Consider the following 25,500-nt stretch of genomic DNA (forward strand, 5'->3'; position numbering starts at 1 on the left):
TTAATTCTCTAAGCGAATAAGAGAGAGGTGTGAGGAATGAAGCTGTCATGTTTTTTGCAGTCTTGTCCTGCTAAAAGTACATTCTGACCGCGGCTGCTGCACACTGGGGATATTCTCAGGAAGCAGCAGCAGATTTCAGAGAAAGCGACTAACATGTGGTGCAAACACTGTGGTGCAACTATTTCTCCTGAAGAGCACGGCCTGCTTTTCTAACTGCAGTTTGTTTGATATCTGGTAAAATTCCACCATCCTGACGCCTACAGGTAATACTGGACAAGTGATGAGGTGATTAACAAGGCAGAAGATGAATAAGAGATAAGATATTAGGGTTGAAACACCTGGCAAGGATATGGCAATAGCTGTCACAAGATACAAAAGAAAAGAAAGTTAAACACATAACTGTGATTCAATGTTGTGCAGGTTTCAACTAGTCATCACTGGCAAGGGGTTGTATCACCTTTACTGCTGTTTCATTGTGGTGAGATCATGTTACATTTTTGGGAAAGGTGAAAACCAATGTTTAAGAAAATGTTGGACTGTGGTAACATTACTGTTTTTAAGTCACATTATTTTGAGCCGAAGATTTACATCCTTTAATTAATAAATCCTTGTGTGATAAATTACATTTTTAACTGCAACTGTCACAAAAATACATTTAGATAAAATGGATTTGTAGAAAGGATTCGATTCATCACATGAAACAACCCGTGAAATAAATATGCTCGGTGCAGCTTTAGTACCACAGCGACCTTCTATAGCACAGTGAGTGAATGGAAACTACTCTGGCACCGAGCCATGTTACTGAAGAAGAAAATGGGTAATAATCTTATTTAAGTTGAAAATATTTCAAATTATAGTGTGTAAACATAAGAAAGAGTTTTGCTCATGTGGTGCAGTCTGTAAAATAAAGTGAATTAATGACCAGTATTTAACCCCGTGTGTCTTCCTCGCGTAACACTGGAGACATCAAAAATGAAAACGGTTGATCAATAAACTGTCATTCTTCTGAATATTTTCTCTTGTGAACAGTACAGTTGTATTTAGACATCAATTCAACAAACATCATTCTCAACAGTATATATTATTGTGACAGAACATGATGCAGAGTAAAAGACAAAAATAAACATCTTTACAAAATAAATCTTTACACTTGTTGCAAAAAAGTGCTTCATGAGCGCTTAATTGTCTCATTTCTCATCTTTTTTAGTACACACAGTTAAAATATTGATCATTACATGATCCGATTTTATCTACAATGAAAGGGTCCACATTGTTTCATTTGATTTTTATCCAACGTTCCCACAAAAATCAAAATATGCACACATGTCATGTGGGAGCACAAAGTTGGCTGCTGCTGTGAGGCTTGGTTCACAGCATCAGATCCACAATGATTGACAATCTGCCGGGAGCAGATTTCACACAGTGCTGTCATTACGACTGAGCCTACACCAGGTAGTGACAGTCTTCAACATAGAGAGGGGGAGGAACAGCGCTGTAGATAGTTACAAATACTGGATCATTCCCTAATATAAAAAATGATGGTCTCTTGGCTGAGTATGGAAACCCAAAACTGACAGATACAAGACGATGTCGACACTAAACCAACTTCAGCTAAAACAGTCATGCGAGAAAGAAGCATCTCAAGTTCAATTTGATTACAAACTATTCTGAAACTTCATTAGAATCAAGGTGGCTTGAATTTCCTCTTTGACAGAATAAATAATAGTCCTTCATGTCTGTTGTTCAGTGTTTCTCTGTCCTTAGAATAAGACGTCTTCATGCTCTATCATCAGCTGCACCACTAGTTTCTGCTGTCGCATGTCATTCAGAGTTGTCAAGGCGTTCTGCTCCGGCGGCTGCATAAGTGTTGGACCAAAGACAATCCCCAGGTTCTCAGAATTCATTAAATTGTCCTTTTCGAACGTTGTCACCCTGTAAAATATAAAAATACATACCAGGGAAATGTGTTAAAATATTTTTTATTTTTAAAAATAGTTTTTCAAAACAAACCAAGCCCATTATATGTTTTGCCCCCACTAATAATACTGGAGAACATTTTTACAAAAAATCCTTTTGGAAAGGGCATCATTTCTGAATTTTATGATTTACTGAAAGATTTCTCTCCTGATTCTTCTGAGTCTAAATTTAATGCATGGAAAACAGATCTACAGGAGGAACTATCATTGGAACATTGGCGTAACACATGTAAAGCAGCCCAGACAGGGACAGGTAATACACGCCTTAGACTCCTACAATATAATCGGTTAATGAGGGTGTATAATACTCCAGCAAAATTAAACAAATTTAATGTGAATATCTCATACACCTGCAATAGATGTGGGGTAAATAAGGGAACTTTATTTCACTGCCTTTGGCAGTGTCCAAGAGTGAGGGAGTTTTGGGAGGAGGTTAGACTGTCTGTACAGGAGATTCTCTCAACTAGATTAGAACTGGAAACTAGGCTCTTTCTGCTAGGTCTTTACTCAGAGAGACATAGAATTAAGCATCATGAAAAAATGTTTATACACATGTGTTCTCTACAGGCAAAAAGGACCATAGCCATATCATGGAAAAACTTTGGTAAACCCGCAATCTCTGTGTGGTTCAGGGAACTAACTTCTTGTTTACCTCTAGAAAAAAAATCTTACACTCTTAAGGACAAACAGGAGGTATTTCAAAATATATGTGGTCGATTCATCAATTATATGAAGGACAATGATTTGTCGTGTCTGATGGACGGGCCTGGAACAGTATCGGTGCACCCTCTGCATGACCCAGTCTCTTCTTCTCCTGTTTTCTGGACTATATGATAATGTATCTTCTGTGGACTTATGACTATGTGCCTTCATTGGGAGGCCCCCTGACCGCCATGTTTTTGTTTTGTTTTGTTCGTACAGTTGTATTGAAGTGTGTATAGTAGTATAGTATAGTACAGTGTATGTTTGTACACTTCTGTACCATTTTACACACTTCTCTGTTGTTATTTGTTCTTGTATGTCCTTTTTTAAAATGAAAATCCAATAAAGATATTGTTTAAATTTTTATTTTTTTTAAAAAAGTTTTTCAGGTCCCGTTGTGATTCATCTCAGAAATCTTAAAATCATGGATAAGCTCTGGCATTATTCTGTAATTCTCATGTGTTCAACAAATCCTATGAAAAGCCTAAAATAATAATGCATTAAATTGTCTCCTAATTCTATGGCATTTAGTCCATATGACACAAATCTTTAAAAGCAGGTTTGAAACATATAAATTCAATTCTTAAGTAGAAAGATATAATTTATTCAAATAACCAGGCCATTTCTTGCATTTGCTGGCGACTATCTTCAGTCACAGATTATTACACAGTTGGTGTTCAAGCCAGTATTTCTGGCAGCAAAATGGTGCATGTAGGATTAACTCAAAATAAACGACTTCCAACGTTCACAGTAACGAAGGAACTTGTCACCCAGTGTATCAGCTTGACTCATTTATGCATTTTTAACAGTTGTTGGGCAACATTGCTCAGTGCTGCTCTACAGCACAGAAACATTAGTTGAATTCATTCAGTTTAATGGAAATGATGAACACAATGACAACCATAAATGGTCTGTGCGTGAACTGACCTCTTGAGGTGAGCCATCAGGTATCGCAGCGTCTCATAGTGGGCCGGGGGGAGCTGCAGCAGACCCTCGTGGATGGCCTCAAGTTTGGAGTCGGCGTTTGGAATTTCTACATCACATTAGCGAGACGATGAGTATCAAAACAGAGCAGAGCGGAGCAGTAATGGTGTGGAGTAGCAGAGAAAGGAGCTCTTACTTGCAGCTTGAATAAATTTGGAGTACAAGTCAAATGTGATGACTGGAATGGGAAGGTCTCTTAAGTAGAGTTTCAAAGCACCAGCAATGATGTTGATGTCTGCATAGGCACTGGCGCTGATGTCTGCCTTTTCACCATCTGTTCACGAGGGATGAAAGAAAAAAGGTAGAAGTGTAAATAAAAGCTGGATGTGAGTGTGTACTGTAGTGTGTTATAAAATGACACAGAACTATTTTGTGACGCACTGCGGCTACAACAAGCTTCTTATTCAAAATATGAACCTGTGAACTAAAACCTCAAAAAACTGGATCCCAGGGCAAAGAACTGTGACGTCTACAAACCTCGGTCGAAGGAGAGCCTCACATCTTCTATGTGCTCTGAGAAACCAGACACCCTGTAGAGGCCTTCAGATTTCATACCTGCAGACAGACAATTAGGACATCTGTGAGGTTTTTTTTTTTGTCTTTTACAATTACCACTCCACGCCAACCTCACATCTTGCTTCCCAGACATAAAATAAACTCAAAATGTAGCTGTAGAATGACTGAATGTTTGAGTTAACAATTGACACATCAATCCTCATGCTCTACTTTTCTCTTGGTGGAGTTATTGATGGGGTTTAGGGCGATGACTGATTAGTTGCACTCTACCTCTCAGCTCTATCTCTCGAATACACATGTCGACCACCATGGGTCGCGTCGTGTTGTGAGCTTTAACGAGTGTGGTGAGGTCACAGCTGAACACTTTCTTTATCCTGCGCAGGTCCGGCTGGCAGTCGCTTGGAACCAGTTTGGAGCACTGTTTGTGTACATTCAGCCCGCAATCTAGCAGAGCAAGAGGCAGATAAACAGAGAGAGAGAGAGAGAGAAGGAGAGATTAGTCCCAGACTGATGATGACACAACCATCACAGCAGGATAAAGACAGCAGTTTGAAAAGGTTTCCCAGAGTCAGTGATAAACTGCACTGTCAGCCGGCACAGTCACTGCTAAGCTGTCTCGGTGCATTGCGCCAGAGGTAGATAACGACGGGGGTTCTTGTTGTAGTTTTAGTCATTCGGAGTGTGCTGGACAGCTGGCAAGAGTGTGTATTTGTGTGTGTGTGACAGAAGAACACCTCGTGTGTGTAGTGGCCATGGCTGGAATTTAAGGTTTTTAGAGGGAGCTGCACTTGAAGAGCGAGCTGTCCGACTGAAACCACAAAGGTGTTTTTTACTGCTGGTCTGCTGATTGGGGTCTTCACTCTCAGTCCTCGCAGAGTGAGTGTAGCAGGAGATAAGGAGAAAAATAGAGGCTAGAGAGGGAGTGAGAGAGGACAAAGAGGTCTTTCCTGTTTCCCATAGCACATGAGGTGTCTGATGATACCAGTGTTTGCCTCTGGCTTATCAGCATGGCAAATGCCTCAACAACAAACACTCTGTTTAGGGGGAAAGCAACCGAGTCCAGCTACATGCACATCGGTTTCAGGACTGTGTCTGTGCAATGAACACATCTTGTGACCATAGAAGCTTTGAAAACCCCACTGAGCTCTAATATGTCATCAGTGTTAGTTCTGCTGCTATATTTGGTCAACAATTACAGTATATTCGACCTGCGTTTGACCTGCGTTTGTCATTGTTAGATAACATTGGATGTTTGATTTTGCAACATCTATGCTGATGTAACTACTGTCATCACACTGCATCGCATTACATTTTCACAGACACCAGCGGGAATGAGAAAATGTAAAACCACTTAAAAAAAAGAAAGAAATTGCCCTTCATCGTTGTCAGACAAAGACTGATAGTTACAGCTGCGTGTCTGATTCGCTTTTTCTGAGGAACAGACTTCAATACTTCGAAAAGGAAAGATGCCATAAAATAGGATTAAATCAAATCACTGATCAGATGCAAAAACTTTTTCTGAAAGATTATGCAACTCAAACACACATGACAGCATGTGCAACTGTGCATAATACACTACTTGTGTAATACATGACGTGCATGGTAGTCTTTGTATAATCCATGACATGGAGTTCTGATGTTGGAGTGTATAGTCACCTGAGCAGCGGACACCCTGGGCAATCAGACCCCACATGAAGTTGGCACAGTACTCGCACCAGTGCGGCCCTCGAAAGGTATGTACCTGGAGTTAGAGAGAACATTGTTATCTCACATACAATGTACTGCAAGTCACTGCTGTGTCCAGTGCAGACTGGAAAAACCTCCCTTTTGATGTACTGGACAGAGATTACGTCGTGATCCCATGCTACAGTGGATGGGACCCCTGGCCAAATGAGAGCATTTGTATATACAAGGCAGATTAAGGGATTTACTATAATGTGTCTGGCATCTGCTCCTGGGCAATCGGATACATGCAGGCCAGCCTGCAAGTCAAAATAACAGATGCACACCCACTGTGTACCCTAAAACACAAAGATAAGGTGGAAAACCGGCACGCATGTGCACACACATACACACACATGCACCTTCATTGGTACTTTGAATAGGTAGCAGTAGGCTGATGAGTGAAGAGGGCGTATGGCAGGTGGAGAGTAGAAGGTTTTTGTTCTTTTTCAAAGAGGAAGCATGGAAAAAGCTGGGGGTCATAATAGCCTGCTTGTTAACCGACACCAAAGATACAATTGCAAGAATGCTGAGGCGCCCAGAGACAAAGAATCCAAAAATTCTCTTTTGTGTATTTAAGGAACCATAACTCTATTGTACATCCCACAAAATACCATGTACCTCCAGTTTTTACTGAGTAGACTGTAGAATATTTTTCAACTTAATGCCTGTTTTTGCAAACTCGGTAGCTTCAAAAATTAATGGATGTAAAAGCTTCAAAGTCAATGCTAATCAATGTGCTCTGCTCTTAATGGGCTGCGGTGCGGTGTATTCATTATTTCCCCTCAGTGCATATGGGTGTCAGCTGCATGTGTTCTCATCAAAACATCAACACACACACTGTGGTCAATGATAGGACAGACAAACACATCTCCTAATGCATCTCTGTTTAACCAATGCGAATCACTGTGAGACCTAACGTGATGAAAATATATCAAGCTAAAGTTGTCATCAAACTTTTCTTAATAAAAAAAGCTGCTCACCTTGAAGTTGTGGATCTTTTCATAAGAGCACTGCTTCTCCGGTGTGTCTTTCAAGGCACTCCGTCGCACCAGAGGTGAGGAGATCTGTGGACAGGAGGCCAACAGTTTAATAGGCTTCCACAGAAGAGTCCCCTTACTCCCCAGTTTGACTCCCAGAGCCAAAGCCAGCAGCTCCTGACGTTTTCGCTCCTGTCTTTTAGACTTGTGGGTTATCAGATCCCCTCCTCTGTTTTCTTCGGCCTCCATGCTTGACTGGTCAGGGTCCCACAGACTCTCTGTCTCCTCTGAGGAAAGATGCGGAGATAAGTGGGTGCTGTGCAGCAGACGCTGCCGGCAACAGCCCAGCGCAGAGGCAGCAGCTACACTCCACTCTTCTCTGACCCAGGAGGGTGACTGATGACAGCCAGCGCGGGGTTGACTCTGCATCTGGTCTGATTCCAGTGGCAGCAGAGAGCAAGAACAGCCAGGGAACAGGACCGGTAGTGGGCGGCCTGAGGGCAGGAGTGTGCCTCACACAATGGCCCTCTTTCACACGCCCAGAAAGGAAAGAGAGAGAGAGAACAGGGTCCTGATGAGGAGGGGCCAGGAGGTTGAGAGCGAGGGCGGTCGGGTGCTGTCAGGACCACTTCACACAGCTCAACAGCTCTGTAAAGCAGAATCAATAGTGTGGACGCCCTCTTTATAGCACAGAACACACTCCCATTAGCAGGCTGCCTTCCGGATACACTCCACTTCACTTAACTGGAGATAACACTCTTCTGCCAGCAGCTCTCAGTCAGCGCTCGGTCTCCTAACCATCTGACTTGCCTGCTCAAAGAGAGGCTCTGGATTCTCGGGCCTGACAGATCTGAGGGCTGCGCCTCCGTAATTCAAGCAGATCCTGACCTCCAGTTATGCCATTCGGCTGGTGGAATTCCCCACACTGCCGTCCAGACTGGATCTTCCAGACACTCTGACTGCAGACTACTCACGCCAATCACAATCATTTGTCTCAGAGGACCAGCAGAGCCAGACCATCAACTGGGATTGAGAGGGATTACTGCAATAATCCTTACACAGGGAATAATCCCACAGTGCCCAAATCCAAGTAAAATCCCATAGGAAGCTCATTTGTAGGTCTGCAGCCATATAGTATTTTGCCAGTGGGGGGCTGTTGCTACGTTCATGCTGAATTTGTCTCTATTAGCTCTGCTTGTAAACAACCAGTAAGCAGCACCACAAGGTTTCCTGCTCTTCTAATTAATCAAGAAGCTCAGAAACGAAGCACCGAAACTCTAACTGCACATCATACGACACATCAAGTAACACATATCTGTGAGGTTTTATATCAAAGAGCTGCTCCACAGAACACCCACCACTGAATATAGGAGGGCAGGCATCACAAAAAACAGGAGGTTGAACCAATTTGTTAAACAGGCAGGAAAGGTCAAAAAGCTGGTAAGCACTGGATTTGTGATGATAAAGAGCTGGAGCAAAAGCAGAGTGGTGAGTTGAAGAGCAAAAGACCCCAAAGGGCGACTGCAGAGCTGAGATAAAATAAAAGAACGGGCAGTTCACAAACACAGGAGCAAAGCAAAAAACTGCTGTGGGCCCTTTTGTGTAACCATCCTTTTTTTTTGTTGCCTCTGATGTCTGAAAGCAGCGGTTAACGGGCTGATAGCTGAAGAGTGACAGGACAGGTGAAGATATTTGTCATTGTGGTTGACATTCTGTGAAAAGACCTACACATACCATACCATAGAATTCAGCTCTAAGTCTGAAGGGACAGATGAGGAATAGACCGCTCTAAGATATTTTAGACTTGCGAGGTGGGAGGGAGGGAGACGAGGGCTCCACTCTTTGTCTGCAGGCAGATGGCTTCTTGTCTCTTAAAGAGGAGCTTGGTAGAAAAGACACAAAAGGTGGTCACACAACAAGCTCCGCTTTCTTTTCACTGGCTTTGCCTCTTTTATTCCTGCAAGGCTTTTGTGAGAGCACAGCTGAGTGGACTCTGTTGTGAGTGAGTACTTGGAATCACGGGGAAACAGCACAGTGGGCACTGACACAGTAAAACAGCATGACACAACTGTCCACATCCCCGAACAAAACAACATCTCTGACACACAGAACTAGGACAGAGCTTATAGAACTAATAGAGTAACAGCACTGAATAATGGCCAGAAGTGTTTTTGTCGACCATCATGTGTCGCAGTGAAATCGAGCTTTGACCATTTAGATAAATGCTATCACTATATCAGTCGATCCCATCTGACATTGTGTAAAATTGTGTCATAGATTGTGCACAAATTTGTCGATTAGGGTTAAAAACGTGTTTTGTGAAGTCACAGTGACCTCGACTTTTGACAACCAAAATCTAATCAGTTCATCCTTGAGTCAGTGTGAATGTTTGAAGAAATTCCCTCAAGGTGTTACTGAGACGTTGCCTTCACAGGACGTGGATGGATGGATGTATGGACAGATGGGGGGACAAAAACATAATGCCTCTGGCCCTGGCTGTCACCAGCATGGTGGCATAAAAATAGACGTAGTGTGAAGGATATAGTACTCAAAGATGTCGACAATTATTTAAAAATGGAGGGAATTGCTGCTTGCGTCTGCAATAGAAACACTAATAATAACTGGACTGACAATGCTGTGTGAGGAGCAGTTTTATATTTTACAATTAAAGAACTTAAATCATTTGTTGTTTTTTTCATTCCTTAGAGCATGAAACCCCAGAGAGAGAACTGATAATTATCCTAACAAATAACAGGACAGTTTCTTGGAAATCTTTCCAGGGCGTGCAGGCAGACCAGTCTGTCGAGAGCCCTGCTGAGATTAAACCAGAGTGGTGAGTATCGGGAAAAATGTGGCTGAGGTTTTGGCCACAGAGGAAATTCCTGCACATGCAAAGAGAAGGAAACTCAGGAGGCTGAGCTACAGGTCACGTCAAGGTACCGCCTCTCAGCTTCTGTGAGCATTTCAATTACAGAAGAATTTACATTCATGGGAAATATGGAGGTATCAACCTAACACCCAGTAAATACATGTGAATGCTGCCGATACAGTGAAGCCACTGTGCCTGTATTGCCTCAGGGCGTGGCTGTGCAATTGGTAAACATGAAGTTCAAGAAGCAACCACAGATTCAAGCCATCAAGGCCAGGTCTCTGCTTCCTGGACACGTAATAGTCGGGCAGACTGAAAACTGTTTTCCTTTCAGTCTTTTGGAAGTGACTGACAGGTGGTTTTCAGTCCCTGGCTGACAAAGCCTGCCATCATCGCAGCTGTCACCAATTCAGATCCTCATGTAGAAAAATTTGGCAGGAGGAAATTTCAAGTCAGTTTTCGCCTTGATAACTGACAATCTGACATTTAGGGAACAACATGCTCCAGATTCAGTTGGTAAATGCTAAAGGGGGGGTTTCTGGATTTGCAGTCCACAAGGCTCGAAACATTATAGTTGCAAATCAAACAAAGAGCAAGACAGTGTTCAATAACGCACTGTGTCTTAAGCAAACATGTGCTAGCCTGTACGTCTCAGAAGGCAGTCCTCTGGCTTCCTACAGGTTGGTAGTGGCATCTGTGGTAGGATTTAAAACAACAATAAGTCATGTCAATGGAGTGACTGGCCGATGGCCATTAGGTCAAGAGTGCTGCATTAATGGCTTGTGTCTCAGGTTACAGAGCCCAAACTGAAGAGCCATGATATTAATACTGCAACTGATGTGCCTGCTGACAGATCTGTCAAGTGTCTGTCACTGACTGACCGTCAAACTGACAAACTCTGGGCTGACATTTTGAAGACAGAAAAAAATTCCTCTGACAATAAATCATATCCTTAAGCTGAAAGATACTTTAAAAGATACAGCTGCTGAAATCTCTAATGCGGAAGAAGAGACTATGAAAATATTAGTTTACGTTAATAAAAAGCGCCCAGTATCAACAGGCCAAACAGGAAAGGAGAGCAGGAAACAAGTTAAGATTGCCATCTAGTGGAGGGATACTTTGAATTTTTCTCCAGATAGAGACAGACTTTCCTCATTCCTAATTGATAAATCATTCACTGACTTCAGTCCAACAACAGCTCATGGGTGCAAATGAATACAATGCCTAATGTGTCTCACCCAAGATCCGTGTGTCTGATATGCACGACAGGCAGAGCAAAGTCCCAGTCCCCTTGGTCATCATTACCTTTAAGATGAGGCAGTGAAGCATGGCAGCAGTGAACACACCCAGGGGCCACAAGGATAATGTATGTCTCACTCACAGGACAAAGTGTCCTCTCTGAGGCATCCTTCTGGAAACCTAGTGGAGATGCTCAGTAGCTTGGAAGTAGATCAAAATCATGGTGCTCTAAATGTCTGTCAAGGGGCCTGAGGATGTGTGCAAGATCATTTGTATGTGTTGAAACAATGAGCTAGACTGTTTTTTTTGTTCCTAAACAAAACGTGTTGGCTAAAGCATAAAATAATTTGGGTGTCTTATTCTCAGCGTTTAAGGTTTCAGATAATAGAAATCTTCAGATAATTAAATTAAAGAACATTTCAATGACAAACTGTGAATGGTTTTTGGTGAACATCAATTTCACTTTTAAGAGAGTGGTTTTATTAATACACACAACACGTAATTCCTTAGAATAAATCCATTCAAACGAGGATTGAAACTATTGATTATCATAATCTAATGATTTTTTTTTGTGCTCATTTTCCCTATGAGAACGATGGATAATGGCCTTCACAGTTACCCACAGGTCAAAGTCAAATCCTAAAATGTTTTGTTTTATCTGACCATCAGCCAAAAAACCAGAAACATTCCACTGATCACCAAAACAGATACTTTTGCTGATCAACTACTTGATTAATCAACGGCTGCACTGGAAACGTGATTGGGAGAGTTCTCCTTTTGAAGGTTTCTCTCTTCACCTGAGACATTTTGACTGTTGCCAAAAAAGGAGACTTAGCTTGATTAATCATTGTGTGATTCCTTACCAAAATTGCTTCCGATCAATTTTCTATCAATGCCAGAGCTGATTTATAGACTAACTGCAGCAGCTTTAAAAGAAAGGAGGTCTTTAAAAAACAGCATCTTGCTGAACTTAAGCAGAAGTGAGCCTCCTACTCATTATGGCACCACTTAGTACAAAAACAGAAAATTCGAGGTGCCGTGTGGGGCAGTGGGTTCAGCAGACGCCCCATGTGCAGAGGCTATAGTCCTCGCTGCAGTCGGCCCTGGTTCGAATCCCGCATTGGGCGGCCCTTTACTGCATGTCATTTACCCTCTCTCTGCTACCCTGCTACCCTCTCTCTATGCTATCAAATAAAGGCAAAAAATACACTTAAAAAACAAAACAAAAGAGAAAACTCAGTAAAATGAAAACTTGATGTTCCTGGTGGCATAAACTCACCCGTTCATCTTTCTGGAAGGTGACCCTGCGTGGTTCTGTGCGTCCACGGCTCAGCCTGTGCACCATCTTGTCCTTGAGTAGTGAGGTGTAACCAAGGTGCTCGTAGATGGGGTTAGTGGTCATTTTGGCGATGTACTCTGCTGCCTTGGTCTCGATGTAGAGTGTGATGAGGGCGTCCGTCACAAGGTCATGGACGGACTCAAACCTCTTCTCCCCAACAAAGTGTTTCCCGTCATAGAATAGTCTGTAGTTGAGGGTCTGGTGCCCAAACCTGGATTGAGACACATGGATGTGCTTAAATAAAGAGGGACTAGAAATAAGCATGGGTTGAATTGGCGGAGTGGCTGAATAAAAGTGAGCTCTGGGCTGCTGAAGGGGACGACCTTTCAGGGACTCTGTGCTGCATACTGATGTGGTGGTACAGTACCTTAAGGCCAAGGTGTGACTCCCTGGCTGTCTTTGGCTCTCCCTGATGAGGTAAGCACCTTCAACCCCCACCAGAAGCTCATCTGCATATTCTCGAGAGATGACGCCATGAAATCTGAAAAAGAATAAATAGTGGGTATGACTCTTCCTAATGTAATTTCATCCTAAAAGACACACACGCACAAAATACACATCCATCATCACCACCCACGTAAACCATAACCACTTCTGATGTTAGGCAATAATGATAAATAAAACCAGTCACTGCTCAACAATATTTGGGGGAAAAAAGGAATAAAAAATGAGAGCAATTAAGAAACACTCACTCTCTGCCATAGTATTTGGGTCTGCTCTCCATCTGGAAACCAGAAGAAGAAATATTGGCTGGAGGAATATGATGTGAAAGCTCAATTAAATGGTCTTGCAAATTGTTATTACAGCCTGTGTGAAAGATAGTGGACTCTACACCACAGGACAGATTAGCTCCATCTATGCCCCCTCATCTATTCACAGCTACCAAGCCGTAAAGCCAAATCACAGAGTGTGGAGATGAATAAGAGGCAGTGGTTGAAAACAGCTGGGAATAGATGGCCAGCTGCAAGAATTAATATTTAGTGCGTTGCTGTGTCACACCAGGAGTGTGTAGTGTGTCTGCAGCTTGTGTGGCGAAAAGACATTTTTTCCTTTTGAACATGATTCATAAGCACATTAAACATCAGCTTTAAGATTTGACAGAGAATAATAATTTACAAACAATTTAATTACTGTAATGTCCTTTCTGTACAAAGACAGTGGGTACTGTATGCCCACTGCAGATGTCAGTGTGAAATCTCTTAAAATTCACAGTTATGAAGATAATGGTTTTATGGGAACACTTTGGGAATATGTCAAACGTCATTTTGTACTTTTAATTAATGGGCAGCCACTATCTCACTTAGCCAGCCCATCACTTACACTTTTCCCATCATAGTGTGGCAAGACCCAATATGGGATGAGACATGCATCATTTTTGGTGAGCTATACAATAGAAGACTGACAGTCCTCTCAATGAGGGCAAGTATAGCAACTCGTTCCATTAGCTTTATATTCACAAAGCTGAGGCAGTAAAAGTCTGTGCTGCCTGTCCAAAGTGTTCCTCACACTGAGGTACTTTACCTTTTAGTGTTCTTGGTGTGAGTTGTTAATTTGAGTCTGTCTGTTTAAGTCTCAGGTGCCCATATGAATGCTGAAACAGGATTTATGACAGAAAAACTAAATGTTGTCCTATTCCCATATTCAAATCACTCTCCTTAATAAATGTAACGCACAGACTGAACCATACTGGATTATGTTTAAATTTTTTTCTCATTCAAGCGTCCTGATGCGTTAAAATAATTGCTCTTGAGGTGTGGGAGATTTGGGAGGCAGCAAGTCACTCCCCATAGCTGCCAGGCTCATATCATTTCATATCAGAGTGAGCACTGAGTTTGCAAAACGCAGTTTAGCAACTGTGTTTTAAGGCAACTGGGGGGAAAGAAATTAATGAAGCCAATAGGTGGAATAGTTTGCTATACTGTCTTTAAAGCTGTTTAAACAGATCCATGATCACAGAGCGTCACTGACTCATAATAGTTTTGTTGTTAGGCTTCAAGTCCAAACAGAACCATTCTTCTTTGTCATTGTTGACATAAGTAGCAATGTAATTTCCGGTGTTTAAGCAGTTACTTTTAATCACAGTGCTAACATGAACTGATCCTTCATAGCTAGTTGACAATAATAACCAGTGGCGAGTGCTGCTTCAAGTTCCTCAGATATGAAGCCTACCAGATTTCCTCTTTTTATATTTTGGACAATGCAAATACACAATTTTTTTCTCATATTTATTAATTTAATATCAGATGTAGACTCAATAACTCAGTTTAGCCTAGTACAGTAGCCTATTGTATACAGATTTATGAATGTACTGACCTCTTGAGGACATGTGATCCTCTTTGGTCTCGGGGCTTCCTGCTGTAGCTGGTACACTGTTAGAGAAATATATGTATGTTATTTAAGGCCGTCTGCCCCTCTGAGTTATGCACACAGCTCAGTGTAAGTTGTAATTACATATGTACTGAAGATTTGTTACCAAAATAATCAACCTCAACACTCTTAAAGATGAAGGAAACTAAATGACGCAATGCAGCTTTCATATCATGGGAATATACATAAAACAATATCTCCACTTACACAACTTTGGCTCAGTGCAAAGGTACAGTAATAACAAAAGGAACTATTTGCTTGTGTATGCAAGGCTCAGTGGTTTACATGACAGGAGCCATATATCTGCAATCCCGGTAAGTGAAATCAGAGATGTTGAGGATTTATAACTGTGCATTAGCTCTTTTAGCTCCAAAACAAAACCATGTACACTTACAAACACAAATGTACTTCAAATCAATGGCTTGGTGTATTAGGTCTACTTAAAGTATTGGGGGGAAGTGGGAGTAAATCAGTGAAGCAAAGTGAAAATGGGACTTAGGGGTTTGCGGCAGGCGCGGAGTAATCACCACAAACACCTCAGCAGCTGAGCAAGAACTGGTACATTACAATTAGTGATTAAAAAGTGAGGGAAGCCAAAATGCTGCTGCTGTTTTGCTGTTTCCCAGAACTGGTTGTCTGTCATGGCAGAAAATATTACCACCACAGAGGATTCAGTAGCTGAGTGTGGTTTCTTTCTTCATGTCCAATTTTTAATCCTCTGTGTCTAGAACTGGGCTTTCTCTTGTGCTTGACAGACTGCCACATTTCCACAGCAGAGTCTGTATGAAAACCCTGCATCAATAACAGAAAAGCAGGTTTAACTGTTTTATTCTGTTAGATGCAGTTTGGCAGTCTATGTCTACGCCTTGTGAGACGCAGCTGAGAACTCAAGACTTGCAGCAGTGGCCTCTTTCCTCACAACAGCAAAGAAATCACTGCATGAGGTTGATCTAAGTCCTCACTGCAGCAGATTCTTCAGGCAGGGGAAGGAAGACTCCTGACTGTGAAAATGTCCTGGCTCCTGACATTTTCATGTTTTGTCAGGCTGATTCAAGCCAAGCAGAGCAAGATCTGGACATCATCCATTCCAGGGACACAGTCACGTCTAAAAATACCTCAGCAGAGGACCAGACGAGTCAGGAGAAGATGGGCGACTTTGGAAATGAGGCGTTATTATTATGGGAAAATTATACATAAGAGACGTTCACAGTAATTGCAGGAAAAGTGCACGTAAAGGCTATGAACTGCAACTGGTTAAACAAAATGTAATCACACCAAGGATGGACAGAGTTTCCAGCCGAAATGATTTGTGTCTCGGCTTCAACAAATGCATCACATATATTCTGAGGAGTCAACCCATTTCCTCCCACTTGGCAAAAACACTGTATAATGAGGTGGGTGTTCTGAGGACCCCATTTCAGCTGAGACTCTCTGCAGGTAGAAAATCTTGTTTTCCTGGGTGATGGTAACCTATTTTACTCAGGGATCAGGGATGTGCTGCTTTGCATTTGTGCATGTGTGAATGTGTTGTGTGGGCGAACGTGCGTGAGTGTGGGCCTTTTGTGCATGTGTGTGCGTGGCGTTTTGGAAACCCGCAATGTAATCTAATTTAGCACTGTGTACAACGAAACCCAGTTCCTCCATGTATGGAAAAATGTGTTTGTTATTTATATATGACAAATAAATGTGTTGGTATTTAAAGAAACACAGTAAAGGCCAATGTCGGGGTAAAACATTGCTAATCAGCATGTAAAGGTAATTCATTACTCACAGTAGGACTTCCATATGGGCGGTTGGTAATCCTCAGGGTCTGTAAAACACAAAAATAAAGCAGGTTTCTGTTAGAGACTTGCAGGAGTGGTGTTAATAGACTGTGCCCTGTTTTCTCTCATTAAAATCTCCATTTCAATCCCTTTCCCAGTGGATTGAGTGTGAGCCCTTCACCGTGATTATGTCACTGTTGTTTATCTCTCTGTTGTGATTATGCATATGGCTTCACACTGTGCCGCGGCCTTTTGAGACGCACCACTGAATACACTTCTAATCAGTGTCTGTGCTTCAAGGACAATCGATACAGGTGTCGGCTCGTTGCGCTAAACACCGTGTAGGCATACAACTGATCTATACTAGCAGCCGCAGGCACGGTCCTGAAAACAAAACATCTCTATCTGAGACAAGAGGTCAAATTCACCAGAGTAAAAAAAAAGAAAGAAAAAAAAGGTAAACACAATTTACATCCAAGCACCCACCACAAGATCTACCTATGGGAAATATGATTTATGATGGTGTGAACATATTCCTAGAATATATGATGGAGTGTGCTGTAACAGTATATTAGCTTATAGAAACATTAGGAGAGGTGATGAAGAAAATACCCTGTAGCAAGTGATAATTTACTCTAGTGCCTTCTCTGTGAAGTTATGACTTGTAATAAAACGTGCTACCAAACGAATCAAAAAATATGGTAAAATTTGCTGCTGCACTAAACTGTCAGTGATGCAATAAAATGTGTGGCCCTGATGACACAAATGGTGCGACATATTTTTATTCATAATATTATAATGATGCTGATACTGAACATTTCTCAGCACTAGTTCCGAGTTATTTATCCACATCTCACACCACTGTAACTCTGCTGGCCAAGGCCACGAGAAGCAGTGAAAAGCTTTGGAAAGGACAAATAAATTGGACATTTGTTGAGATTTTTTTTTGTTGTGGTTTGTTTTTTTGGTCAAGTTCCTGTTTCCCAAGTCAAGATTGAACCCTGAGAAGATAATGAGCATTTTACAAAGCAATTCAGCAATTTCACAGCAGGATTTACTTTTGACCCAGTTATTTTAAAGTTACTGTAGAAGCAGCAGGATAATGTTGCTCCGCGGATACCACACAAAGATGATGCCAAATGCACAAAATAGCTGGTATACTAAATGATTCATCGGCCTCTGATTATTAAATATAATATCTCTCATTAAAATCCTGGGCCGCTGCTCAAAGATTCAACTGATTGTGTATATGATGGATCTGGTTGATCCGAAAGACACATTCAGGTTTTAAGCATTCCTTTGCACTCATGAGCGCATTAGCATCACACCCCTCCGGCCAGAGGCATGGCAAGAGATGAAACACACCTGAGAGGGAACCATTTAATGAAAACTAGTGAGCACTTGTTGGATGCGGGCACTGAGGTAGAGCAGGCGGAGAAATTGCGAAACATTAATTGCACAAGTATTAAAGCTTCATCACAAAGGTCTCTGTAAATTCATGTTCTGTTTTCTTCTCTTCAGCTGACGGCACTTTAAGTGGAGGCAATCAGGGTTTCTTCTTTCCCTTCATGCCTTTTTCTCTGCTCACTGCAGGAGAGTTCGAGCCGAGGCTGGTTGCAACATTATATATAAACATACAAAACGCTCATCATTGCTCCTCATAATGGCAAGGTTACTTTGCAATGAGCAGAATTTATTTCAGAGGAAGGACAGGATAGGTGCATAGAGTTAAAAGCTGAATAATTATGCAAATGATGAAAAAGTAGATCATCTGAGAAGTGGATTTTTTAAGGGTAAATGTTTTCACTAACGCCCTCCATAGAAAGTAGACCTTCAAATACTACTCAGTAGCCTTCAGGCTCTGTTTGCTGATGTGTGGCCAAGCTGTCTTGGAAAATGTATTGTCCTAATGATGAAGCTTTGTCACTGTGTATTGCGCTGGCAACAATCTGAAAGATTTATTCCACTGCGGCTTGTTTAAAGAATGTGATTTCATCTGGTTGGCTGCCAAATATTCCCTTTCCAATCTGATTCCTTTTAATGACGAATGGCATTTCTGTCTGGAATTCTGCTGCAGCTCGGGCTCAGAAAATGAAGCTCTTCAGGGTCGATTCTGATACAAACACTGGCACACACAAACACATGTGCAAATGCATTGAGCTACACTGTGCATAACCCACTCTTGAGTGCACACACTCAAGCATAAACACACACAGAAATCCAAAGAACATCAAAAAGAATTTCTAAGTAGCTCAGAGTTTGCATGGCGCCTGATGATCAGGGAGAATTTAAAATTCTGGAGCAGCCAGAAGGCTCTCCCCCCGAAGAAACAGCTATTAATTGTGTTGCCCTCCATTACTCACCAGTCAGAGACATTCAATAAAATAATTACCGGCGGGTGTTTGCTTTGGTGACAAAGAGAATACCTGATGAATAAAGATCAAGACTTTTATCCCTTGAGATAAAGTCTGCATCTGTGCACATGAAGAAGAAAAACTCAACTTCAACACATAAAACAATTTAAAACATGGAGGTGCAATGAGTCCAAGGCTCACAACAGTTCAACAAGTTTAATGCCTTATTACCTGTTATGATAAAAAGAAGAGCTTCTTTAGAGGACACGGAAGTTTAAAAACCTGACTGTTTCACTATCACCTAATGAAACGTTAGGGTTTAAAATGGTTACCACCATTAAAAACCAATAAGACCAGGTGGTTTGACAGTATACCTCATGTTTACATTATCCATGTGCACCTGTTTGTCTGGTATGTTTGGGTTGGGATCAGTGAGTTTGTTGTGGTGCTGCATCTCAAATCTTTTCCTTTTGATCCCTGATTCTTTCAGAAAGTTATCTAATCTTATTGTGACCTTGCAGCAATGATGATCATCATGACATATTGCTGATATTAATCTGCTGCTGCGCCACAAATTTCACCTCGGGCAATTATGCCATGTTTTTTAAGTGTATTTTGTTTGCTGTTAAAGGTAATACGCAGGGGTGGAAACATTTTAATTTCACAGTTCACTGAATTGCTTTCAATTTAACCTGCCATCACGCTACGTGATTCTACACAGATTTGTCCATAATGTGATAAGTACTTAACTCCTCCAATCTCTGCCACAATCTACAATTTATATACAAATGTTAATGTGATTTTTAAAAATGTTTTGGAGTCTTGTGAGACTGCAAATGTGTGACTCGGTATGATTTGGCTATTTGATGAAAGATGATAGCCTAAAGATGCATATTAAGTAAATAAAGAAATAACACATTCTCAAGTTGAACCTCTCACTGCCATAGACACACACAGACACCTCCACAACACACACAGAGAATCAGTGGGATGCAGCAGGGCTGGAGCAGGGAGACCATCTGTGTAATACACTGGTCCAAAACAAGCATTTCAACAGTCTTAGCGCTGACCAGATAACATGTGACAAGTATGAGGGTGCCTCTGGAGTGTGTTATTTGTGGTGCGCTGCTGGGCTGTACACCCTCCCTGAAATTGTGTGTTTTGCCGTTAACAAGAACAGTAGGTGAGCTTAAACAAGCGAAAGTATCATTGCCATGCGTCACTAAAAGAGCCTGCATGTTGTAATTAATGCGCTGGGCGACTTGGGGGACTAACTTGCTCCCTTGCTGATGCTGTAAAACATGCAGCTAATTTGACTAAGTCATTATACATGACACAAATCTAGTCCTTCGTGCTGTACACTGGAAAGGACAAGAAACAGAGACAATGGAAAGAAAGATTTGGAGGTGAAACGCAGCACTTGCCAGAAACATGTGCAGGATGGTGTGGAGCAGACAGCCTCTCTGTAATACATGGCTGTAATTCTGCCTCCCTGACCAATTTTGTCATTTAAGGCCTGGAGGAGAAGGCATACTTTCATGCTCCTTCCCTCAATTTATTTTCAAAGCTTTATTTCCTGGAGCCGTGTAGCGAGTGGCACGCTACTGGTACAGTACATGCTTCCATGCCCACCCGTGCCAAGAATGCAAGAATCTCCCTGATCAAAACCTGGGCCAGAAAATATCTTTCCAGGAAAGGGAGGAGATTGCAACATACATGCTGCAATCATGTTGCAGTCCTTACAAAAATACTGCCTTCCAATATACTCAAGATTGCTGTTATTGTGTATGATACAGTTAACACTATGAGGTGGTTTGGATTAATAATACCATTGTTCCTTCCTTACAGGAACTACAGAAATAACTCAGTGTTTGCTTCCATAATGTAATTACCACTGTCATAGATCAGCGCTCCGCACAAAACGTTGCCATCAGTGACACTTTGACGGTTCACACAGAGAAGTTGGATGAACTTTATTTACACCCTCTCCTCCAAACAACATCCTCAAAACAAGAGTAGCAGATAGACATATCATTAGCAGCAGCTGAAATAACTACACCAAGAGCACTTTGCTTGCAGCCAGAACGACTTAATACGGAGCAGAAATTGAGCAGATATTCATTTTTGAGTCGTATGCCTCATAGACAAGATTATTCAAATGTTGTGTCTGACTGCCAAAGAGCTCTGCATGAAAATAATAATACCCTTGTGACAACCACTCTATCCCTGGCAGCAGCGCAGCTTGTAACCTCTGATAATTATATTGAGAGCCCAACAGTAATGACAACCCTCCAATGCCACAGAAAGAAAAGACTTTCCTCTTAAAGCAGCAGTGGTCAAACAGTAAATCCACTGCTTTCTGAAACGCACACATGAGATAATGCTTTGTGAAGCATGTGGTCACCACAGGCTATATCAGCTTGGAAACGACCGTCTGTCCCTCCCATTGGGCAGTACCTTGGGAAATGTGACTCTGCTGTGCGGTGTGGCTGGGATGTAGAAAGAGTAGGAAAGTAAAACAAATACTGCATACTAAAAAATGTCCTCACCCTGTAATAAAGCTATAGCCTTGCCTATAGAGGTGACCGATTTTCATTTTCATTCATTCATAAGTGGAAAACACATCACACATACACATTTAGTGAATGCAATTTTCTGGTGGTAAGGAAAATATTGGTGGTGACAGTGAAGATACACCTAACTGCTGAGCCTGTATTATAAACAGCCTCTCCCTCTCCATGTCTCACACACGCCTCTGGTTGTTGGTGTGGCTTCTGCATCAAAAGCGACTGTGATAGTTGAGTTTGTACTTTATACCCTGGCAAACACGAGCAACACATTTTATCAACACTGAATGGGATCTACAGACATACAAGCATGGAGCTGCTGCCTCATCTTGGGTTTTGTTTGAACAGCTGCTAACCCACTTACTGTTCTCATTCTGCGAAAATTGAATTTTTAACAAACGTATAATAGGTACTAATCACTGAACTATAGCTCATTATATGCAAAGGGGATTTAATTGGAGCCTTGTGCATGCTGTAACAGCATGAACTGTATTATGTCACTGGACCATAGTGTATTAGGATTTTCACTGTGTCAGAAAACATCCCAGCCTGCTGCTGCGTTTTGGAAAATGGTAGACTACGCAGGCCAAACACAATCCTTAAAGCCTGCCAAGTGGAAAGTCAATGAGGGAATTATGGAGATGATTGGCAATCTAATGATAACATCCAAACCCAACGTCAGAGTTTACTGACTGCATCTCACAACCTTATAATCCCTCTGCACACCAAAGTCGTCCTTTGCCACTAATGTTTCCACCACTGTAGTTAGAACAGATGGGGATGTTTTTCATTCATCTTTAATCCTAATTCACAGCAGTCACTCGAGGCTATGAGCTTAATGTTTACAAGGTGGGTGTGAGATGCAGATGAGGAAATGAAAAATAGTCAATGGTGAGCATGTAAGAGATGGCTTAATGAAAAAAGTTCGATTTAAGACAAAGACATCCATTTCAAAGCACACAGATATAAACTTCTCTAAAATAATGTATATATTACTATTATTATTATTATTAATAATAATAATAATAATAATAATAATAATAATAATAGGCATAATAATAATAATAATAATAATAATAAATAATGGTATTATTTTTCTTAAGTGCAATCTCTCCGAGTCTGGACCGAGTCTGGGTCAAGTGAACTCTTACCAGAGGACACAGATGAACCTGAGAGGCTGGAGTTACTGGATGCTGCCATCCCAACCCGTTTCACGGCTCAGTTACTCCCGTTTGGACAAGGTGCGCTCCCGGCTGCTGCTCGTCCCCGGCGGTGCCTCCATTTCATTCAAGTCCCAATGTGCCTCACCTTTCACGGCTGCACCGGGCACAATTTCACGTCGCGCCTCGCCCCCCGAGCCCACCACCACCACCACCTCCTCCAGCTCCAGCACCAGCAGCAGTCTGCCTTAATCCGCGGATCCTTCCCCTCCTGCTCGCCGTGCGCCTCGGTGGGGAGCTCACGCTGCCGCATACACCGTGGGTGCTACCGCCACAGATAAAAATAGTCTGACAAGCTACGGGATCGTGTACGTGGATCAGTTTTCCTTAAGCAGTTTCTTCATACTGGACAGCGGGAATGTGTAGATCGAGATTCCTGTGCCATGTAGAAATCAAATGCGGTTTCCATGTGCCACTTAGAGGATTGTAATAAACACACTACACTGCAGCGTAGACGCGCCTTCTTAAAGTGGAAGTTTGGAGCAGGGTTGCCAGATGAAAGCAAGTCTCACAAAAGAAGCCCTAAAAACAACCCACTTTAGTTAGTGTTTGCATGATCCGAAACAGACCTTACTTGCTTCTCGGGTCTCACAGTTCAGTGAGATTTATGCAGACAAAAGCCAATTGGCCAGACCACATTACTCTGGCGTTGGCACTGCATTTTTTCATCAGATGTCATGTTATGTCATGTTAAGTTGAAAGGGCCAGAGTGAATCCCTGTGTTTTCTGCGCCATCTGCTGGGCAGTAGCTACTGAGGAAAGAGATGAATGTCTGTGGCTACAGGTTTTGAAGGAAGGCTTTGAAGCCAAGAGTTCCTCACAACTCCATATGGTATGTATATCTTGCTTTCTTCACTGTCTGCCTTCCTCATGGTCCTCAAAGGGAAAAGATGCAAGGAGAGATTGTGAGGATTGGACAGAAGTTTTGCTATTTCTGTTGGCTGGGTCATTTTGGCTTTTCATTTTCTCACTTAAAAATGTATAAAATTGATGATGATGATGATTTTAGTTGCGTCTTGGTGCTCATAATGCACAACATATTGGCAGATATTGCATTGGCTCATGATTTCAGTTTGAATGGTAATTTTTTGCATTTATTTAATATAATATAAATCATGATCTCTCTAGCTAGAGAGGTATATTGTGACATATTTGAAATTTATGGATGTATTAAATAGGTCTTGCAATCTGGATATTGCACTAGACCAAATTGTGATTTCGATGTCCATTCATTGTTTGGCCCTACTGGAGTGGCAGGATAACTGCACAGTACTCCCTTGTTTGTCATTGCCACTGCTGAGATGCCCTTGAATTTACTCAGTTCAGATGTTCACTGGCCACCAGACAAGACTGTGTGGTTGCACTGGGCAGCTTCCAGAGCAGAGTGTGTGGAGTAGTTGTAAATGGTAAATGGCAAGTGGGCTGCATTTATATCGCACTTTTCTAGTCTGCCAACCACTCAAAGTGCTGTGCAGTGTCATTCACACATACTACATACAATCTCACACTGATGGCACAGCATCAGGAACACTTACTGTAGGGATTCAGATTTTAGCTCAAGGACATTTCGGTGCATGTGCATCAACCAAGCAGTGAGGCTGAGTTTGGTAGTCTGAGACACACCGTCAATCTGCAAAACCGCCTCAAAATATACCAATCTTCAAACTGGCTTCTTTAAATACCACCAGGTATCAAAACTGCTGAAATCTCCTATTAATATCCAGCTCTGTCAGCAGCAGACAACAGTGCTGCAGTTCCCACCACTGCACCTGTTCACCTGAGCTGTCACATTACAATGCAAAGTTTCCCTCCCATCTATGAATACCCTCTTCATTTTTATTGTGCGCTGCATTGTAAGGAAAACGCATGTGTCAATGCCACCTCCAAAATGAAGAAACCTCAGATAGGCAAAGGCGATAGATTAGTGTTGTGTGTGCGCCATATCATTTTGGACCATTACCAATTGTGACACGGTTTGAATAACGCAGCTTTACAAATCCCAGTAAAAATCACTATTTGAACTAGGAGTATTTTGGCATGTCTTAGCATGATGAGGCAGGTGTAAATAATCATAAATAATTAACATGATATGGAGCAGTCTCACAGTTACAGGCCGCTTGCTATGAATTGTTTTTGACACCTGACAGTAGGAAAAGCACATGAACAAATTCAGATTCAGATTCAGATTCATGGCTTAGGTGGCCTACTGGGACACTTGAGTAGAACAAAGCCATAGCTAGCTGCATTGCCACCAGCTCTTTTCTGGTCTGATGCAAAAAGGGGCCTATAATCTAAATAAAGCTCCTGTAATTCAATGGAGTCATTATCAGTGTGATAAGGGACACCTGTGGTTTTCCTGCTATGACAAGTGCAAACACATGGCATGGGAGAGACCTAGTACAATTACATTAATATATCGAATTTATTGGCAATAAAAACATCAGCTTCTCCAGGAACAGAGCTTTCACTGCAATTTTTATGTCATTTACATTTTTGGGGGAATATTGTCTTTCATCACACTTATTAAAAAGGATTTTTCTTTCTTTTAATATGCCTGTTTGCTTCTGTATGCTTCATTTTGTCATGTTGTTGTGAAAAAGACAGTATGAGTTGGGTAAACATCAAGGGCCTTCCAGAAAGTTACAGTATAATTAAATGGTAATAAATATGACGATAATATGTTATGTTACCAGCACCAACTGCTAACCTTCACAGTTTTGCGACCCATTTGCTTGTCTTCTCAACATGCTCGACGACAACTAAGCTACAATCTCTTGACTACGACTTCTTACTTTGTATGAGAGCATAGCAGTTTACTCACCAAGTCAGACTTAAAATACTCTGGGACGAGGTTGTTTTCGTCGGAGGGGCTAGCAAAAACAGTCACGGTCATCTCTAGTAC

The 25,500-nt window shown here is 41.8% G+C and overlaps 1 protein-coding gene across 2 annotated transcripts; it reads right to left on the minus strand.

Annotated features, from left to right (window-relative positions):
- Positions 1–1,062: 1,062 nt before the first annotated feature.
- On the minus strand, positions 1,063–25,500 carry chn2 (chimerin 2). 2 transcript variants are annotated; one of them, XM_085801975.1, is made up of 13 exons: positions 25,420–25,500; positions 16,466–16,504; positions 14,641–14,696; positions 13,020–13,051; positions 12,695–12,808; positions 12,268–12,538; positions 6,884–6,967; positions 5,835–5,919; positions 4,449–4,622; positions 4,140–4,217; positions 3,799–3,936; positions 3,606–3,711; positions 1,063–1,932 (listed from the first exon to the last, which is right to left on the minus strand). In XM_085801975.1, the coding sequence occupies exons 4-13, from the start codon at positions 13,049–13,051 to the stop codon at positions 1,761–1,763; spliced, it is 1,254 nt and encodes a 417-aa protein (XP_085658101.1). In that variant the 5' UTR covers positions 14,641–14,696; positions 16,466–16,504; positions 25,420–25,500; the 3' UTR covers positions 1,063–1,760. The 2 variants fall into 2 exon arrangements, with proteins under 2 accessions (XP_085658101.1, XP_085658100.1); XM_085801974.1 differs by lacking the exon at positions 25,420–25,500 and adding an exon at positions 22,530–23,255.

This window comes from Trachurus japonicus, chromosome 16 (genome assembly GCF_045865225.1).
Source record: "Trachurus japonicus isolate A0001 chromosome 16, Traja_1.0".
Lineage (NCBI taxonomy): Eukaryota > Metazoa > Chordata > Actinopteri > Carangiformes > Carangidae > Trachurus > Trachurus japonicus.